General features: G+C 41.9%; 1 protein-coding gene across 1 annotated transcript; it reads right to left on the reverse strand.

The window, feature by feature from the left end:
* Positions 1 to 397: 397 nt before the first annotated feature.
* LOC134132853 (collagen alpha-1(XIV) chain-like) lies at positions 398 to 11,381 on the reverse strand. The gene is made up of 5 exons (XM_062565403.1): positions 11,166 to 11,381; positions 9,724 to 9,830; positions 3,626 to 3,742; positions 1,246 to 1,389; positions 398 to 865 (listed from the first exon to the last, which is right to left on the reverse strand). The coding sequence occupies exons 2-5, from the start codon at positions 9,806 to 9,808 to the stop codon at positions 609 to 611; spliced, it is 603 nt and encodes a 200-aa protein (XP_062421387.1). The 5' UTR covers positions 9,809 to 9,830; positions 11,166 to 11,381; the 3' UTR covers positions 398 to 608.
* Positions 11,382 to 16,630: the final 5,249 nt, after the last annotated feature.

Consider the following 16,630-nt stretch of genomic DNA (forward strand, 5'->3'; position numbering starts at 1 on the left):
CAGCATGGTTCAAGACTAAGACTGCGAAAGTAAGCGGCTTAATCTTTCTCGAATGCACAAAAGCACACAGAGGAAACCATATTGCAGACCATTTATTATACCACCGATTTTAAAGATCCCCAAGGGAATTAATGGTTAAGGTAGAAAGTACATTTACAGAAATACCATGAAAACATTAATGCTGCCAACTTAAGGAATACTTTGGTTTGAGTTACAAACAGACAGAAAGCCAGACAGTGTTGGTGGGGAGGAGAGCTTAAATTAACAAGCAACCTCACAGACACAAGTTAACAACGTGGGTCATTCATCGTCTAACTTCAGGACTCACAGTCACTTTATCCGCCACTGTGTATGCTAAATAGTTCCCAGAAAGCTCCACTGAGAGTGATTCCCCCCTTTGATGCGTGAATGGTTTTGGCTTCCTTACGCTCACTTGGTGGGTAAGTGGACCACCAGGCTGATGTCTGTCTGGGTATCGCTTTTAAATCGTGGATTTCTACTGTTAACCGGCTGCACAAAAACTCTGCATTGGGGAGACGCTTCACGGTCAGATCCCACTGGACACGGATGACACCTGACTTATATTTTTCTGATCTATGGCACTGACACTATTGGCTGTTTTTTCCCTCATTAAATATCAATATGGCAACTGGCTCTTGAAGAAGAGTCCTAGTCAACACAGTTAATTTGATGTATACGCTGATGTGAGGACAGGATTTGTATATGGCCCCCTTCTCCTGGAGACAGTGTTTGTGTGCGTCTGTCCTAGCTCCAGAGATCTCGTTGTCATCCTCAGGAGGTCCAGCTGACTCAGTCAGCCGCTCGGCCTGCGCCTTGTCTTCTCCGTTACTCGCACCTCCTTCAGCTGCAGCAGATACAATGGAATAATTACAAGTTTGCAGAGAAGCATAACATTATGACAGCATAATTGTCTGGATTTACATACATACAGAAGCAAATCAGCTTGATGCATATGGATTACATTAAAGGAGTAAAGTAAAGTAAAATGGGGGTCTGGAGTATAACACTTTTGAATTAAGATGAATACAACATTATGGAGACAAGACGAGAAGAGGGATTAGTGTAGTAGTAGTGTAGTAAAATAAAGTAAAGTAAAATTGAGAAGACCATAAGTGTGTACAGCACCATTAAATGGAGTGCACTAGAGAACAAAAGAGTGTGGAGCCACACATTGCAGTACAGCTACAGAACATAAAGCACAGAAGAAGAAATGTATGAACACACCTCTGTGTCTGCCCTGAAGTGGCCGGCTCTGTTCACCGCCACTGACGCTGAGGACACTGACTGTGTAGTCCTTCAAGGGGCTGTAATCTGTTATCAACACCTTAGTGTCCGATTTAGATATTATGATCTCCCTCTGTTGACCACCTGATGGAGAGAGAGAGAGAGGGAGAGAGAGAGAGGTGCATAGGGGCAAAGGTTAGACCCATATATATTTTAATTCCCTGCTTGTTTCAGTCCTTGTTGCTGTATGGAGTTGGTAGGACGCAAAATAGTAATCTAATGACCCAGCTATAATGAAGTTAATTCAGAGTAAGAGCTGACTGAGATCATCTGTCAATCAGCCCAGCTCACCCTCTCATCACCCCCCGAACATGACTTCAAAGTGCTGTTCAGAGGGGCGGGACCCCCCCCCCATAATGCTAGTGGAAACACTGGGTTGTAGCTAAGAGAGGGATCAAATGCTAGCGCTAGTTTTAGGTTTTGACGTTGAGAATAAATTGAGAATCTTCTTTAAATAAACAAGTGTGTGCTTGTGTCCTCTCCTTAGCAGCTATCCCCATCAGGCCGACAGGTCACAGTATCCCCCCATTCTAATTTTGACCCTGCAATCAATGCCACCATCAATAAGGTGGTGTGTGTGCTTCCTCAGCTCTTCTGTCGCTTGTGCCTACGGAGTGATGATTAATGACGTCTTTCGGGGAACACACATAAATCCTTTACTGGAGGGGGCAACAGGTCAGGTGAGGTAGCTGAATTTCAGTCTGTGCTGGGACACATAATTACTGTCAATCCACCAAAAAGCTGGGCTAATCCATGTCTTTCCGTTCACCTCTGGGAGGTCACTGAATCAGGCCAAGAAAAGGTTTTAGCAATAACCTCCCCATTTTTACATTTATGTTTGCATGAGGATCAAGCAATTGAAATAGAAACAGTTAATTATTGAGCTAATATTCGGTTAAGTCAGTTGAAAGTCTACTTTGCTCTCCAAAGACTTTAAAAGCTCAAACAACCTAAGAACTGAAAACACAAAAATACAAAAACAGCTTGCATTTTGTGGGATGACACCATTTTGGAAAACACATCAATACCATCTTCACTCCGTATTAAGTTTAATTGGCCGTTTAGCTGAACCTCAGCACACCCATTCTCCTGGGTCATTAAATAGGCTTGCAGCGACACTCCTCTGTCTTATTCCTGTCTTTCTTTTTCGGAATGAAACTTTAATGAGATGCTACGGCTTTGATCGTATGAAATATTCGTTGAATAATAGTTGATTGACAAAGAAACAATGTTGACTTTAAACCTGAATTCTTATCCAGTTGCAATTTAGCTGAGAAGAAAAGAGGTATAATGTTGACCCAGTCTGAGGTTTAAGCCGCTACTCTGACAGCAATATAAAACTTTGTTTTATTCTAAAACCAAATTTGTTTAATTATACCCTGTTGAAATGTTTTTTCACCTCATTTGACTCTAATGGGAAATCAGGATATAGGACAGTTTTTTTGTTTCCTCATTTTCCTCATTATGCAAAAAGGCTTTATTAGCCTCATTCTCCGAGGATACTGCCGAAGTTTTTACTGCATTTGGGGAATGCTAGTGAGCATAAATTCAAGTTAAGTTTTTTTTCTCTTTTTAGTTGTCGCAGACAGCAAGAAAGTGTCAGACGAGGCGAACCTCGCAAATGTTTACAGGGGAGAAGTTTTACGATACAAAGCACTTCTCCAGTCCCACTTCAATTCATTTTTACAGCAGCTGCAAAAGAATCATCTACTGTACATTCAGCGCAGCAATGACACCAACAAAGGTGTAAAGATGTGTAGAAGGTTTCTGTAGGGGTGAGATGTTAGGCACACTGAATGTGGTAAATCGCTGACTGCGATGTTCAAGCTCAGAAGAGACAAGAGACGAGGTCATCACTGGTGCAGTATAAAAGCAGAGCATCCTATAGTGCGGTTTGGTCCTGAATGAAGGGTTACTATGGCTACTGTTGTCTGCCATCTGTCTTATAGCCACAGTCTACATCCGGGGACCAGTCCTGGGCTGAACTCCATCATGACTCACTCTCCTACTGTCCTACTGTCCTGTGCACCTATCGGTCCCATTTAGCAAAATGTGCTGACAGGGGCTTCACGTTCACAGCAGAAACATTCCTTTCTCTCAAACTTGGCAGTGGTGCAGGACAAACTTTGAGTCCTCCACATCTCTCAAGAGTGCGATCCCTTGAAAGGAGTTCTGATAAGAAGGAAATTACATAATCCTTCCTGACAAAGAAAAAATCCAATTCCTAATAGGACCCTTCCCCCTCAAATTTCCAAAGATGCCAAAGAAGTCCTACTGTGTATGTACGTGTGTGTGGGGGGGGGGTGCAAAATGATCCCACCTCGTGTACTGTTGTAAAGGAACAGATAGCTGTCAAAGTCGCCTTTGGGCTCCTTCCATGAAATAAGGAGTTTGGTTGGGCTCAGCACTTTGAAACGCAGCCTCCTTGGAGGTGGAACTGAAAAATAAATTTTACAGAATTAAATTAACTTCAACAAAACTAGGGAATGATTGAACATTTTAAAAATGTGTTGACGAATGAGCGTGTTAACATGACAACAAGTCAGTGGTCAGACCAAAGAGACAATCAAAAGAGAGCCTGAAAGAGGAAAACAAGTATGGATGCAGAAGGACAGATAGAGCTGAGTGAATTCCCATTTTGAAGTTCTTGTATCCATCAGAGCAAAACATAAAAAAAACACAAGAAGCAGGTCGGAAAAGCACAAAGCTCAGCTTCAGCTCAAAACAACATGACAGAGGTTTTACAGAGAAACCACTTCCAGGCAGATTATCTTCATGAGATATTTTCCAAGGACAAGGCCAGAGGGATGATTTAAATTTCTGTCCTAACGAGGGAAGATAAGTAAAAAGAAGAAGCACTTTCTGCATGTGCCGATGCACGGCAATACATTTGTGATCTATACAATGTTGTGAAGAAATTATTTACAGAGCAGTATCCTCAGCAGCTCGCTTTACTTTCCATCCCTCTGTCAATGACAACAGAGCCGCAGCGGCCTGAATGATGGCAACAGCAGCCATTCTTTGGGTGTGTGTGTGTGTGTGTGTGTTTGCAGTCTGGGGCTTCTTACAAACACACTTAGACAGCTTGTTTTGAAGAATAAAAATAAATGTGGTTGAGAAGCATGAGAGAGACAGGCAACTGAAGAGAAGAACAGACAGGAGCAACACTGCTGTGTTATGAAATACTTCAAATTTACTAGAAAATAAGTTTGAAAAGAATGTATGTACTGGATGAGTGAAGACCTAGCTTCTGAACATTATAATAAACTGATTTATATATAATAAATATGCTGATATGTTAATAATCTACATACTTTAAATATATAACAGTCCTGACTTTCAGTTTATGCCCGCTGGAAAAAAAGAATTCAGCATGTACTTTTTTTCAGAACATCCTTAATGTGTCAGATAAGTTAAATCAAGTCCCAGTTAAAGAATCTAAAATAACACAATATACACTTTTGCAAACAAGGAAAACTTGAGCTTTTGATCGTTTTGTAGAGACCTGGCGTAGCACTTGTCAGTTTGTTGGTTTTTGGATATGAATGTTGGACTTTCTGCCTCTATCTGATAGTGACAGTCACAAAACGGAGAGAGAGGGAGATAATAAGGACATGCAGCAAAGGGCCGTGTGTCACACCTTAACCCCGGCCGTGACACATGGTGAGCCGCCCCCTCCACTTTACAGTTTTATATTTTTATTCAATCTTTTTATTAAGTAATCACATCACAACACCTATCAAATTCTCAAAATGCATGGGGTGACACGGTATAATCACACCCCATAATACGGATCTATGAATAATTTAAGCTTTTGATAGAGCTGGTGGATTATTACTCTGGTATCGTTTAGTTTGTACTTGATTGTAGGTGAATTGCGTTGGCAGACGGGGGCACTAATAACCGGGGGGAAATTGCCTTGAACACCTTCTTCGTTGCTTTGCATGTCACATACACACTCTGAATTTATGAAAGAAAACGTAGGTAAAAAAAATGAATGAGCCCATTAAGACCCTCTTTTATTCTGTGACTACATGTCAAGGTCTATGAGTTGGAAGCTATTCTAGTCAGCAACAGCAACCATGATTAATGAATATGGACATAATAGCTCCTGTGGGTGAGGACGCTGACAGAACATGAGGGTCTTTGATATGAATTACCCTTCCCAAACTGCCTCGTCTGCTCTTGTTTATCACTGTAGGGCAGTAAACATCATCAGAGAGCTTAACATATCACACACCTAGTGTCTGAATCCAAGGTGCTCTAGTGGAATGCATCAGACATCCTCTTACAATAAGATAGTTTGCTTAAATAATGTAGATACCCCCGGCTAGGTGGGTCAAACTCTCCACCCTTCACTAACGGTAAAGAGCTTTAACCAATGTGTAGCGCAACAGTATATTACACAAACCAGGTTTATTTAAGTAACACAGCTGGAATCACCAAACCCCTTAAAGCTCTTACCATACGCTTCTTGGTAGCTAGCAGGCTCCTTTTTCTTTGGCAGAAATTTTACCAATACTGCTTAGCAACAAAATCCAGCCTCAGTAAATAGTCTGAGTCAATGAAGCCTTTTAACGAAAATTATCAGCCCCAAAAAATGATAGAAATCCCTTTAAAAACTAAAATCCACCATATATTATATCATTGTGCATTCATAAGCGTCTGATCCCCAATCTGAATGAGAACCGTGTATAGAATGAAGTGAAGTGATGCGGGTTGGACTGATACATGCACAGCCTGACGCCACTCTTCCTGGGATTAGCAGGTGTGAGACCTGGCAGTGATTCCTGTTCGAGCAGTAAATGCCCTCCAATCCTCTGCTTCTCTTTATCCCTCGCCATCCCTCCCCTTGATCTGTGTCTCTGTTTCAACTTCTTCTGTAAGTTTCTTCTTTCCATCATCCGATTTGGACGATCTGCTCTATGTTGGCTTCTTCATTTTTTCAGCTTCTATTCTGTTTTGCTCTGTGTCTTTTCATCTTTTCTCAGATGGCGCTTTTTTCATTACCCTCTAAAACACCTTTTCCTTAGCTTCCTAATCTTTGAATCCTATCATCTTTCTTATCTATATTCTACCACTTTCTCCTATCATTGTCTATAATTATTTCTACTTTTCTCCTATACTTCCTTCCCTCATACTTGGGCTGATCCTCTTTCTCCTCTTCTTTTCCCTCATGAAGACTTCTACACATGCATCTCCTTTATTTCGAATGCATCTCAATCAGGACCTGATTAATTCCCTTGTTTCCTCGCTCCAGATTAGGGCTGTACTGACTTCAAAGAGTGTTCAAACTACAATGGCGTCACTAATTCGCAGGATTTATGGATGCCAACTGCTGACTTGCACTGTCACTGCAAGATTTCTTCTGTACAATAAGAGAGATAGTGTGTATGAGTGTGTCTATCCAGCGCTGCGGCCCCACGTTGTTTGACTAAGGCCGGTATCGTGTCAGTACAGTAACACCTCTGCTCACAAAGGTAGAACTTAACCCAAATCCACTGTAGCGTTCTCCTTCTAGCCCTTCACTCTTTATGTCTGTCGTGCTGCTCTCATGGAACACTCCACCCTTTTATCACGTCCTTTCTTCTCATCCTTGGGTTTTAACTCTCATCTCCCTCTCCTCCTCTTCCATTGTCTTCTCTTCTGCTCTTTTATCCCATCTCTCCCTCCTCCTCCCACTCCTGTCCTTTAGAGGCTTAACGTCTTTCTTCTCGCTTTCATTGTTTTACCTGTGTAAATGATGCCTTCTCCCTTAACCTTTATCTCTCTGCTGCATTGTGCAGGTCTGTGTGTGTGTGTGTGTGTGTGTGTGTGTGTGTGTGTGTGTGTGTGTGTGTGCGCGCTTGAGTGTGGATGCTCTTCATTTTGCTTTACATTAAATAATTCAAACAAGGACCATTTATAGGTCTACGTCACTTCACATTACATTATCTTTGTAATACAATCTGGTGTTTTGTGTCCTGAAGCACTGTATTGACTCGGGTTCTCAGCCAATCAACGAAATCAATTATAATAATTAACTAAGCACACAATAAGCACACACAAACACATAGGATACCCACATTGATCACTTAGGTCTTAGGTTAGAAGTACAAAACTTTAAAATAAATGCTTAATTAACAGTGAGTCAGGATTTGTATGTAACAGTGGCTTCCATTGGGAATCTTTCCTCCATCTATCCTACTTCTATCACTGCTGCATTGGAAACATCACCACAAAGTGCCTGGTCACTATGAGAAGTGAGCATAGCATTACATTTACATTTTACCATCCTTCCCAAGGCCAACAGTCTGAGAACAAAGAAAATGCAACAATCTGAGAGCCGTTCAACACCGCAGCGTACCTGACACATGCAATGCAGACTATTATGCCCAAATATTGTCTAAAAAATGTTATTACATACAAAATAAATAACTTATAGATGATTTGTGAAAAACATGTTTCCTAAATAATGTGCATCGATCAATATAGAATTTTTTTATTAGAAGGAAATTATGCCCTAATTAATAATGTTTCTTGGATTTATATTGTCTTATATACAGCTGATTAGGTTTGAATGGCATATCATCTCATACATTAGTAATTTTTTGCGGAGAAAATCCCTTCCCAAACTAACAAAACCCTCTTTGGTTGTGGGAGTTCCTGACGCTAGCCAGACTTTTTTGTTTTATATACAAACATTCGCCATGGGTAAAACAGACAGTGATCTTCAAGCTCAAATCCCCTCGGACCAGATGTTGCAGTTTACAGAGACAGACAGGGCAAAGATGGCTGTCACGTGCTCCTTAATGAAGGAATTTAGCCGAGCACGCACCCATGGTGTCTGGGATGTCATCCGCGCTCTGCTGTGATTCACTGGGATCAAATCCCAGCCTAATTTATGCCGTCACACTCCTGTCTCACGTCTCATTTCGTCTCATTTCTGTCTGCCGGCAATGAAAAAAATTCAAATTTGAAATATAATGTTCAAAGAGAAAAGGAGAAGGAGTAAACAGAGAGTGAAAAAAAAAAATACCCGGAGAGAAGCAAAGCAAGAAGGATATAGGGAAAGAGCACAGAAGAAAGACGAGGAGAGAACAAAGAGTGAGAATCAAATGCGGAGAAAGACATGAGATACCAGAAAAGCCCTTCCAATTCAAAGCTGTTTATTAAGCACTTCCACAGGATATAAACAAAAGCAGCAACACACAGATCCCCTCAGATTTTTTCCAATCGTGGATTATTGATTTTGAGCAGCTTTTTGGGGAGAAAAACTATTTTCAGTTTATGTCTATTTGTAGCATTCCTTTAAACAAGACCTGCTGCTTCTCTGCACCTCTAACTCCACATCCTGCAAGGAATGTGAGCTACGCACACACACACACACACACACACAGTCAGCTAAATGTTAAAAGTGTCCCTTGGGGTCATTTCATATTATGTCTAACTAGAAGTAAAAAAAGATCCCTCGGACCGATTTGTTGGAATAAGTGGAATTTTTCTCAGGTAAAGTCTTCTACAGATGTTGTTGAAATAAATTGCATTGGACATCTATCACTAAACAAGGTAACCTCCTGGTCAACACATGATAACAAAGGATTACCGAGTAGTGTGGCTTAAGCCCTAAGGCTGAAAGTATTAACAGAGAGGAGCGGCAGGAGTTACGGCATCTGAGCCTCCTTCAGAAAAACACTCACATCTGTCACATCTTAACACGTAAAGACACATTAACATACACCATGCTAAACTGTAACAAAAAGTGTGTGCTCCTTGTCAAGCCTGCATCCAGATGTTAAACTTCCATTACCTAAAAACAGTGAGACAGCAGCCCACTTTTTGATGGGACTCAGTACGATTAAATCAGGCTTGCTGAGGAATGGCGTTGATCGCAAAGCACACTGGAGCGTTATCTATTGAGCAGCACATCGAGCTGCAAATCATCACAGCTTGGAGCGCACCGCTACAACACGTTAATTAAAGACCCCCCTGAAAGGTGGCAGCATACACAGGGGGGTTGCAAGCGCTGCCGTGCCGCCGGCCTAAAATGGCATGAAGATATGGGGACGATCGTGAGCGTGATTTTAACCCGAAGGGACTGAGCCTACACGTCAAAGAGAGAGACAGCAATGGGAGGAGTGCTGTTAAAACTGTGGAGGAGAGGACACGGAGAGTTCAGGTGAGGGAAGGGAAGAGAATATATATAATAATTATAAGAGATACAGGAAGGCAGGGAGGGGATGGGAGGAAGGAGAGAAGAGTGAGGACAGACACAGTGTGGTGAAGGTGTCAAATGGAGGAAGATTTAAAAGCAAAGAAAAGTTGGATGGAGTGAAAAATGCGGGGGAAGAGAAGGGGTGGGCCAGGGGGGGCATGGACGTGGGACAGGAAGATTGGGTAGCAGAGACAGAAGACTGGACAAGAGGAAACAGTACTTACCTTGACCCTGTGCCAAATGGGAAATCAGGACCAGTAACACCAGCGGGGTCCACAAGGACCACGTAATCTGCCTCGCTGACAACATCCTCACAATCAGCAGTCTAGACCTGCACGGAGAGAGGAGGGTCACGTTGAAAGAAAGGAGGGGATGCAAAGCCAAGAGGTAAATGGAGTTGGACAGAGAGAGAGGGGGATTTCTGCTGTTTAGCTGAAGAGAGGCTCTGTGGGTCCAGAGAACCTCGCCCAAATACCGCTGATCTGGAATCAGTTAACTCTTGTCTAATATCCACTTTGATACGATTACAGAGCAGCAGTTTGACAGTCTAGACTGACCGCAGAGCAGCGGTTCAGCCTGCCGCCCACACGAGGGGAACACAGTGGAGGACATTGTTAGAGGGACAAGGGGAGAATAAATGAACAGGAGCTGGTGGAAAAAGATGGACAACAAACAGCGATAGACGGACAGGGAGCGAGCAGTTTGATTGACAGTCAAGTCAGGAAACATTTCATGAGAGCTGTTTTTCCAACCACAAGAGCAAAACACAACAGATCATCTCCTCTTTTCTCTTATCCCATCTCCTCCTTTCACCTCCTTCACTTGCTTCACCTCCTCTGCAGGCCACTTTTTATTACCCACTGGGGATGGACACAGGGAGACACTTATTATTTCTCTCATTGGGAGGCACTCTATAGGGGACAGTTGTCTGAATAGAACAGCCTGAGGAGCAAGAAAGTTTTTTCCTGGATCGAATGATATGGAGGTAACCCTGAGGTATTGAAATGAAAGCAGGCTCCTTTCATTCAGACAGTGTCAAAAGCCTTGGGACATGGAGAGGGAAATGAGAAAGATTAAACAGAGACGATTCTGCCTTTTAGTCTCTTTCCACCACACATACACACACACACACACAAATGAGAGACTGTGATTGGAAAGTCTCAGAGTGACGCTCAATTAAAAATGAATATCTCTTTACTCAAGTGATGCAAGATGAATGCAAATTGCAGCCCAGTCGAAATCCAATTAAGCCATGAGTCTTTTTTTGGTTCTCAGTTTGAGTAACTTTACAACTGGTTGATTGGTTAATGGAAACCATGAGAAGGCGTAGTCCACATTAAAATTAAGTGGTATATATATGCCAATTTGTGTGCTTTTAAATGCTATTTGTGGAGACGTTCTCAACGCAATTAATCACAATACGAGACAGTAGACGATTCTCGCACGTACTTATTTAGCCAAATTAAAAAAATCCACTTGGAATCACTGACCGTATCTTCATTCATCATTTTGAAGTGCTGCTAAATGCTTTGCATTAAGTTTTCCTGTGAGATTTGGGGCAAACTATCAGATTCATTCAAATTAAGACGTTGCGTTCAAACGCTCCAACGCTGCGCACCGGCGACCGACACACTCACGCGCGCATAATGGATGAAATCACCTTTACCTCCCCAGTCATCAACTCAAAGATGTATCCCTCTCCGTGGAATCCGTGGAATATCAAAGGCGCTGGGTTCCTCTATCTTCTTACTCCTCCTGTCTTTCTTTCTTTCACTCACTCGTTCACTCCGGATACAATTCGGTCAGTCCGGAGTGGGAGTTTCTCTCCTCGTTATTCAGCCATCCCCCCTCCAGCTATTCCTCCTTGTCCCAACCCTTCCCTTTGCCCCCTTTCATCTCGGAGAGAGAGAGAGAGAGAGAGAGAGAGAGAGAGAGAGAGACGGGGGGAGACAGTCCCTCTGCGCAAAAACCTCCGCTATCTACCTACAGGTCTCAGTGCGGCTTCAAATATCCGGAATCCACTTTTCTAGAGCAGCCGCATGGTCGTTGACTTGCATAAAAATGTCTTTTGGGTGAAAATGCGCTCGCAGCAGGTGCGCGGCCACGTCCCGCTGTGCTGCGAGCTCCGAGGTTGAAGGCACCATCACTCCGGCTTTCACCTCGACTCAAGATGACTTTCTTTGAGTTTTACAAGCATTCCCCTCTACAGTAGAGTTTTCATGTAAAAAAATGTATGGTACCAGTCAAAAGTTTGGATACATTTTCTCATTCAATTCAACGGGAAGGTGTTTCCAGACCTTTGACTGGTAGTACTGGTATAAATCTTAAGATTATTTTACACTATGATCAAATACGTCTATTTCGATAGTCACTAATTGTCACGTTTCCAGATTGTTACGATTCTAGATGGCTGTAGCCAGAGGTTTTACATCTGTAGGCATATCAACATGTCCAATATATCTGCAAATCATATGTAGGACATTTTGGGATTTATTTTTACATTTAACTTTGCTGGGAATTAGATTATAAGATTGATACCCCTTTGATGTTTGTTTGTTAAATATCAAGCAGACAGGGGGTGATTAGCTTAGCTCAGCATTAAGACTGAAAACAGTCTTAATTCTTTCAAAGCAACTTCAAAGCTCACAAAATAACACGCTGTGGCTCCTTTGCTCGATTCAAAAGCTAACTCTCAACATAAAAGCTGCAAAAAGCATATTTGCAGGATATCGAAATGACATTCGGAGCATTAATGCACCAACAATCTTAATTGCTTTTTAAAGAAATAGTGTCGTATCCTCCATGCAGAAGCATAGCACCCACCCTCCAGTTCCCCTCAAACAAAGTCAACACTTGTCATTCTGTCAGCATTCTTGCTGTTGTTTGCGCTGTTAGCACCGTTAGCATCGTTAGCTTCTGGCCCGCCGGCTCAGTCGAAAGCTTAGTCATGCTGAGAGTCACGTGGAGCCACTGAATTTTGTAGTGAGCACTAGTTGACCTGATGACATAAATGTGTCATTACACTGTGCCAGTAGCTGCCAACGCTCTGTTGTAGCGGGCTGATAGAACAGAGCTCCAAAAGAGTGCAGTTTTTAATGCTGTTTATCTGCCGGTGAAGATACTTTGTGACCTGCCCTCAGGCGTGACGAACGGGAGTCATGGGAAGCAGAGGCTGGTGAATGTACAATGGCTGGCTGAGTTAAAACGCTAAATAGCTACACTCCAGGTGTGTCCCTGAGGCACTACACAAACACAAACACACACAAATGCTCTTAATGCACATAAACATGCGCTCCTTAGCCAAACAACTGTCCAAATGCCAAGAACACTATGATCTTGTGGATAGGATTCTCTGTCCTCCTTCCTTCCTCCTCTTTCCTCGTGCAGAATTTGACAGCATTAAAAGTGATTGTAAGCTCATTTTTGGTTTGACTTTGTATTCCGAGTGGCTGCGGTCTCAGATGGCTTTTGTTTTACAGCTCCCCTCTGAGGACGCACAGGGCAACAGAGCGAAGGACCCGCCCGATGGATGAACCGTGCTGCTGTCCTCCATGCGTTTAGTTTTTGTGATATCAATTCATTAGTCTTGATGGCTTCCTGTCTTCATTAGCCCTTTTATTTTTCATTTCTTTTTCATTATCCTCCTTTTTTTTATATTCGTCCTCCCTACTGTATTATAATATTTCTGTCTACCTCTCCGCCATCACAGTCCATCCCATGGCTCTGATGAATAAATGCATCAGTCCCATGATCTTCAGGTCATTTTGATGGGTGCCATATGGTCCAACCGAGAAGCCTCAAAACGTCTTTAAAGTCCTTGCACGGCAACAAATATCTTTTTAGTGCTGGTACTTCTTCTTTCTACTTTCTATTTTCACCTTCATCATTTGTACATCTATCAACCTCAGGCATTATAAAAATGTCTGCAGGCTTGATTGGCTGCCTCGCCGTGTCTGCACAGGTGATATGTGACACATTTCACAACCTGGATGGTAGAGCACACAGGGGACTTTGTGGCGACAAAGTATAAAAAGTGAAAACTTGACATCAAATTATACTTAAAGGTTTATGGAAACGTTCCGCACACAAAACCGCATCTAAGTTTTGTCAATCTAAACTGCACGCACATCATTTTTCATGCATATTATACCCTGCAAGGAGCAACTATTTTGCAGAGTTTTTGTTCAGCACCCCAGAGGGTCACCTTTAAACTGATAGATTACTGGTTTTCTTGAATTTATTGACATCTTCAATGTTTGCAGTAGATGGACACATTGCCATAGTAAAAATGACCAAACCACTTTATCCTCCCGTGTTTCCCCTTTCAATCAGTAAAAGCAAATCCTCTCCTCAAAGATTACTGTTATTAAGAAAAGGTTGTGTGTCTTCACAAATGTGAAAGAAAACCACTGCACGCATGTGCAATTCAGAAGCTGCAACATTCAATATAGTGATTTTCATTTTTTCCTATTTATTGAGTCAGACATTTGTGCACACACCCATAAACAAACACACATACGAGTAAGAGAGACACACAGCGGCAAACCAGTACCACCTGCAAACACACTTAATGTTACATTTAAAAGAAGACCTCTGACACCTTTTGCTTACACACATATACAGACATACCTGAAGCCCCCCCGGCCTCCACTTCTAAAAGGCAGTGATAACCCGAGGCGTGGAGCTCAGCGGCACCGTGTCAGTCACACACACACGCAGACACACACACAAAATGAGCTGCATTTCAACCATCATAAGAAACTTATAAACTCAATCAAAAGACCTGGACAAGTTCAAGTTCAAGAGTTGACACATACAAGTTCTAATAAACACACTTGCACACAAAAACTGAGACGCACTGCCGAACGTCTCATTCTGCGGCTTTCTACCTTTTTTATGTAGGGACACAGACACACACACCATGTTAATAACAAGCAGGAGGTTAATATGAGGGCAGCATCTGGCTGAAGTGACTGCAGCCTACTGATTAGTCTGACTAGTCACAGTTATTTGCCTCCTTGTCATCTGGTACCAGGCCGGCCGCTCTCACAGGATTGCTCTTAAGTTAAAGTACATCATTCAATGGGTCGTTGTGGAATGGGCGTCATTTATTGTAGATGATATACTGCTCTACACTATATTTGGTAAAAGTCAAGTACTTAAAGTCTCATGACCAAAGGTGTCTGTAACGTGCAGAGCATCTTCAACAGTGGGATGCTATTGTTGGTCTGTGAATCAGTCGGTCCACCACCTTAGTCCAGACGAAAATAGCTCAAATATTAGTGGAAATTGCCATGAAATTGGGTGCAGATTTTCCGTGTTACATATTGATGCATTTAAATATCTTTTTCATCATTCAATCAACTAATTGCTTTTGTCACATTCTGCAGAACTAATGACCTTTACTCAACTATAGTCTGTGAATGTACTAATAAGCAAAAAATGAAGAAGTGAACAAGGTAAAAACTATACTGTTTTTCTACCTTTGTTACTTTTGTCGAAGCATCGCTCACAAAGCTCTTGTTTTTTTAATAAATATTTAGTCCTGGGGGGGTGTTGTCCATTAATCTACTCGATGTGACCGTGGTCCAACAAGCCGTATAGACCATCTTGGTAAAAGGCTTAATAAAAGCACTGTGTATTAGTATTCTCTGACTTGCCTTCTAACCAGGCCGTGCAGAAAGGCGTCCCAGTGCACCCCATGAAGCTGTGATTTCCTGCCCCCCCGTATAGTGGGTGAAATCATTTTGGCAAAGGAAATGGCAGTTTCCTACCAAAGGGGCACAGTCCAATAAGCATTTGTCTCATGGCTAACATTTCTGCTAGCTGTGACTTGTCCTGAGCTCTTGCCTGTGGGGAGGGAAGTAGAGGAAAGACCTGGAAAACACTATAATCGTGCCTCAAAGGTATTCGGCACCCAAACATTCTTCTTCTTCAGGAACACATATCCTTTCTATGCTTCTCTTCTGCGGGTAATAATCTAAAAGCTTAATATTTCCCACAAGTGCTAACGCTGATAACCTTTATTTAATCAAAGCAGTAGCCATACATACATTATTTGCACATAGTGTCAAAAAGCTAATTAAACTTAGAAGAATAATATGTTCCAGGTAATCTTCTTTTATTCTTTGATATTACATTATTTGGTTTGCCAAAATGGATTGTGCAAAATTTAAATACAAAATGATATGCAATATATAAAAATACCCTGAAACCATATATTTATTATAACGCAGAATTAAGATAATTGAATTGGGATTGAAAAGACTGGAGACAACTAAGAATGCCAACAGAGGAAATTAAAAAAACCCTTCTTTTATGTTTCTAGGGAGGCTTTTTTCTGCTTTCAATACACCTCATATGGCTTCTTAATGCTCTTATTTTGGCTCTTGTCACTTTTGCTAGAGGGATTTTCCTCGTGGGTATTAATTACTTGAGCTTGGCTAGTTGGCTTGAATTGACTTGGTTTCATATGATCTTACAATATTTGTGAAGGCTTCGCTCAGTGTGTTGGCCCCAGTTAGAATTGGACCTACAGTAACTTGTGCAGTGTGACTGTGATTCTTTATGTATTAAAATAACCCCCTCAAGGCCCATTAAAAGAGCAATTCCCTACACCTCTGCTCCAAAAAGATCATTACTATCGGCCACACATTCATTCTAACTCTAACAGACAAGCTACTCGATGAGTACAGACGATACGGTAAGATTTGCTGCTTTGCACTTATTTAGTTAAATAAACACATTTCTTATCAGTTCAGTATCATCCATCCAGCAGGCTGTCGCTGTGTGTGTGCGCAACAGTTTCTAATATCCTGTGTGTGTATCAATATGTTTATTGAGCAGAAACACACACAGAGAGAAAAATAGCAAATAGATGAAGGTTGATTGCTGAGCTAATCAATGGGCGCGCGAATGCAATGAACAGACGGATAGGTGCATGAAAGGTGGCAATGGCAACATCTGATAAGGCCTTTTCTAGTTAGTGTATCTGTCAGTCTTCCTTGAGGAAGAAAGGAGGTAAAAGAGAGGGAGAGGAAGAGAGAGAAGGAGACATGTGTGCCTCCAAAGCCACTGCTACAGCCAATAAAGTGTAACATTAATACATTTCTTTGCAGCTTACCAATAGTA

This window comes from Pungitius pungitius, chromosome 11 (assembly GCF_949316345.1).
Source record: "Pungitius pungitius chromosome 11, fPunPun2.1, whole genome shotgun sequence".
Classification (NCBI taxonomy): domain Eukaryota; kingdom Metazoa; phylum Chordata; class Actinopteri; order Perciformes; family Gasterosteidae; genus Pungitius; species Pungitius pungitius.

What these genes read in the sequence shown, in the direction of transcription:
- LOC134132853 (XM_062565403.1), bottom strand. Translation starts at nt 9,808, where the DNA reads ATGTTGTCAGCGAGGCAGATTACGTGGTCCTTGTGGACCCCGCTGGTG. An exon ending in CCTTTACAACAGTACACGAG is followed by an intron (nt 1,390 to 3,625) that starts GTGGGATCATTT and finishes TCTCTCCATCAG; the next exon opens with GTGGTCAACAGAGGGAGATC. An exon ending in ACTTCAGGGCAGACACAGAG is followed by an intron (nt 866 to 1,245) that starts GTGTGTTCATAC and finishes TATCTGCTGCAG; the next exon opens with CTGAAGGAGGTGCGAGTAAC.